This window comes from Morus notabilis, unplaced genomic scaffold (assembly GCF_000414095.1).
Source record: "Morus notabilis unplaced genomic scaffold, ASM41409v2 Scaffold848, whole genome shotgun sequence".
NCBI lineage: Eukaryota > Viridiplantae > Streptophyta > Magnoliopsida > Rosales > Moraceae > Morus > Morus notabilis.
This window is the reverse complement of record NW_010367943.1, coordinates 334,996-339,072: the sequence shown is the minus strand read 5'-3', so window position 1 is coordinate 339,072 and position 4,077 is coordinate 334,996. Positions and strand designations below refer to the sequence as shown.

The 4,077-nt window shown below is 34.2% G+C and overlaps 1 protein-coding gene across 1 annotated transcript; it reads left to right on the top strand.

Moving 5' to 3' along the window:
* Window positions 1–1,453: 1,453 nt before the first annotated feature.
* Window positions 1,454–2,386, top strand: LOC21402793 (RING-H2 finger protein ATL79). Its single transcript, XM_024175917.1, has one exon. The coding sequence runs from the start codon at window positions 1,704–1,706 to the stop codon at window positions 2,256–2,258; it is 555 nt and encodes a 184-aa protein (XP_024031685.1). The 5' UTR covers window positions 1,454–1,703; the 3' UTR covers window positions 2,259–2,386.
* The last annotated feature ends 1,691 nt before the right edge of the window (window positions 2,387–4,077 follow it).

The following is a 4,077-nucleotide window of genomic DNA, read 5'->3' as shown; positions in this document are numbered from 1 at the left end:
GGTTTAAGTACCAATTTAAAGTCTAGTTGTTACCCGTAAGATCCCTACCATTTCATGTGTAAATTAAATTCAAATACTTTTACAGAAATAATATATTCGAAATCCCATAATTCGCCCCGGCAAATATCGACATTGTAATATCTTGTAACTCCTTTTTCATGATCTGTTGTTACATCCATATCATGATCACCCTCCAACAATCAATGTTCATCCTAGAAGCCATGTGGAAAGTCACTAATGCATAAATGTCATTTGCTAAGTTCAACCTAATATATACTGTGTAGAGAAACCGTCTCGTTACCATGTGAAACATGTCAATATCATTTGACTACGTTTGGTAGCATTACTAGAGTAATAAAGTAAATGCAGACGACCGATCTCGATCAAACCTTCAATTTGGCAACCTAATTTGAATGTTTTTATAAATTACTGTACCCATAATCATTTCTGTTTTGTACCAAATCCATCAACGTATGGACAAAGAATGGGTAGATTGGAATTCTTGATTTTTCATACTTGGACAAATTTGGTCACTCTTCATTAATTATTGTTGTGGCATGGATGTGTGATGTTTGTTACCCTATCAGTACAAAGACCATAACTAGTTAAAGTGAATTCTATGGTTAAAAAAAAAGTTAAAAAATACTTTATTATATTGACACAATTTTAAATCATTAGATCTTTATGAGTTTGCACTATTTTTTTTTCTTTAATTTTGAAATAACTACTATATTTTCATATCATAGGTAGGTACACACTTAGTACTACCAATAGGATTTTTTTTTTTTTTTTTCATATCATAGGTAGAAATACTTATTTCGTAACTAGGTTCAAGAATTTTGAATGAAAAGTCAGTTTGAAATGGGACTGATAACATTTTTTATGCTAATTTTAACCATTGATTTATCAACTTGAAAAAACAAAGCCTCAAATCTGGATTTACCATCCCACCCTCCCAATGTTTTAAAGCATTTTGAACTAAAATGCACAATGTTTTTGACTCAAAACCTACACTCATTTGATCTCGCGCAAAAATATTCTTTTAATTAAACATCAAAACACAATTTTAAATTTTATTCCCTTTTCAAATCATACATTAACTATATATTCTAATTCCATTTCAGACTACATTCGAACTACACTCCTTAAACTTTTCACTTCAAACCATAAAAATTTAACCATCATGTTTCAAACATTTTAACCAAACAGGCCCTTACTTGTTTTTGCCGGATTAGAAACGCACTCATTTACAATTGAAAACTACGTGACATGATTTCTGGGTGCCCACAATAGAAACACATCATAATAAGTCCAGTAGATGTCTAGACATCTTTTGTCGTTGGTGTAATAAGGTAGGCCCTAATAAGTTGCTGAAATATGTTAAAAAGAAAAAGAGACTCGAAACTGTATAAGGTATAAAAAAAAAAAAAAAAAAAAAAAAAAGCTAGTGGTAAAGGAATGTATACAATAAAGTAATAAAGTGAGGTTCCAAAACCAGCTCACAAACATGACAAAATTATGTAAACCTCTAGTGCACGTATGCATTACATGCTGCCTTAAGATCATAAATCATCCTATTCTCCAACACCAAGCAATCTTTTTAGCCCTTCTCCTTTCCTTTATCTAACTCCATCTCTTTCTGAGCAATCAACTGAAAAGGAGAAGGAAAAACATACCTTTTTAAAAAAAAAAAGAAAACTAAAATGAGAGAACTGCCTGCACCACTGACCCCGCCGCCGCCAGCTCACTCAATCCACGGCCACTCCCCTCCGTTGACATCGCCAACACCGACGTCATGCGAGGGCCACAGTTGCCGGTGGCGGCCCTACTCGGGCACCGGGGACTTCGAGGCCAACGCGGCGATGATCCTCGTCATCCTTCTCTGCGCGCTCATATGCGCGCTGGCTCTCAACACCGCCATACGCTGCTTCCTCCGCGGCCAACGGCCGCAGCAGCAGCAGCAACAGCAGCAGCAGCAACACCAATCAATGACTGGGGTTGGTCATCATGAGCCGCAGCAGAAGGGCAATGCGGCTGCGCTGCCCGCGCTGGTTTTGTACTCGGCGGGGTTAAAGGCGAAGCTGGCGGGGGCGGAGACGGCGGCAGAATGCGCAATTTGTCTGTCGGAGTTCGAGGAGGGGCAGGGAATTCGGGTCATGGGGAGGTGCAACCATGGCTTCCATGACAATTGTATCCATCAATGGTTGTCTTCTCACTCCTCTTGTCCCACCTGCCGCACCGCCTGTCTTCTTCCTTGACAAATTTGCATACAAAACAAGTGTGGTATATAGCTTTTTTTTTTTTTTTGTTTTTTTTTGTTTTTTTCTCAGGATCCTTTTTAACGAAGAACCAAAGATTTCTGTTTAATTAGACTATCCAAGTCTCCTAGAATGATCCTCTTGTATTTAATTAGGAGAGAACTTCTCTTGTTTCGTCTTTTTTTTTTTTTTTTTCCTTGTATGTCTCACTATCTAGTTTTTTGTCTTTTTTTTTTTGTTTTTTTTTTGGAAGCATATTAAAAAAAATCCGTTGAATTTTCTTTACTTCAATATTGGTTTGTTTTAGATCTGCATCTCAATTGGTCTTGGCGTATGTGTCGTTTGGAAAAGAGCTCGGACAGAGTTTGGCACTCTGCTAATTGGTTCTGCAAAATTCCGTGAGAGAATTTTAAGGCTGTTCCGCGACTCTTTTTTTAACTCTTTTTTTAAGTTAAAAATTAAAAAAAAAAAGTAAATCAAATTACAATTTTATTTAAGTTCATATTTTTTTAAATTTAAATTTGAGTTTGGAATTAAAATTTGAATTAAAATTTCTCCTTCAACTTGAGTTCAGAAACTCAAACTCAAATTAATGAACAATATTTTTTCTATTCTTAAAAATGTTATAACTTTTTCGTTTTAATTCTGATTGAGATGATTTTTTTTATGTGTTGACAATGAAAAGACGAATAAAACTCTACCCATATACCATATTAAAATTTTTCATCAGCATTTTAAGTACAAATTCAAGTTTTGACTCACTCAAACACAAATTTAAAAAGATTCTTATCTCAAATCATAACTCAAATGTACACAACCAAACACAAACTCAAGTTATAACTTCAATTCAAATTATAATTCAAATTCAATTTAAAATCTATACCTAAATTATCTAACTCAAAAATTATAAAAGAACAACCCCTTAGTCGATTTTGACAGCGTGCCTAAATGAGATTAAATATCAAACTACTTTCGGTTTATTTATCATTGTACATTAGCTCCACCATCATTTAGCCGCCACCTTATGTGACACGTTTATTTCATGAGAGTTACAAGCGACTTGTATGGATGGATAATCCCAAAATCATATTGAAATGGACTTGACCAATTGGAGTGAACCATCTACTGATTTCTATCCGCAACCAATGATCCACCTCAGGAGTCTTGAATTACTTTACCGATATGCCAACAATATCTATTCTAGGATTTCGCCTTAAATAAAAACTCCTTTCCAAGATGCAAAAACTTTCTAATAAGTCACATAAATTTTCTCTAAATACTCAAAAGATAAAGTGATCATGGTTTATGGTAGTCGAAAGCATGGGAAATTAAAAGAGAATTGCAACCAACAAGGAAGTCAAGCACACAGACAATCGATGTTAAAAGTATTTTCAAAGATTTAAGGGTGTGTTTGGTTGGGTGGAAAAGAATGGAATAAAATAGAATGAAATTCTAGTTTAATGTTTGGTTGAATTTATAAGAAATGAATGATCATTAAAAAGGAATGACCATTCACCCATTTTGAGTGAATCATCATTCCTTCCTCATATGGGAAGAATGACCATTCTAAATTCTTGTTTTTATTTTTTTTCATACTTACCCTTCAAAATTATAATATAATTAAAATATATTATATAGTAATTATATCTTATAATATAATATATTTATAATAATATAATAATTAATTTATAATATAGTGTCACGCCCCCCAAACGGGGTGGGTGACGTGGAGCTCGATTTGGAATTAATAAAACAGGTTCCCAACCGGGCCCCACACTTAACTGCATTAAAATATGAATAAATTACATTACAGAATCCC

Coding starts and splice junctions, on each gene's coding strand:
- LOC21402793 (XM_024175917.1), top strand. CDS start 1,704: ATGAGAGAACTGCCTGCACCACTGACCCCGCCGCCGCCAGCTCACTCA.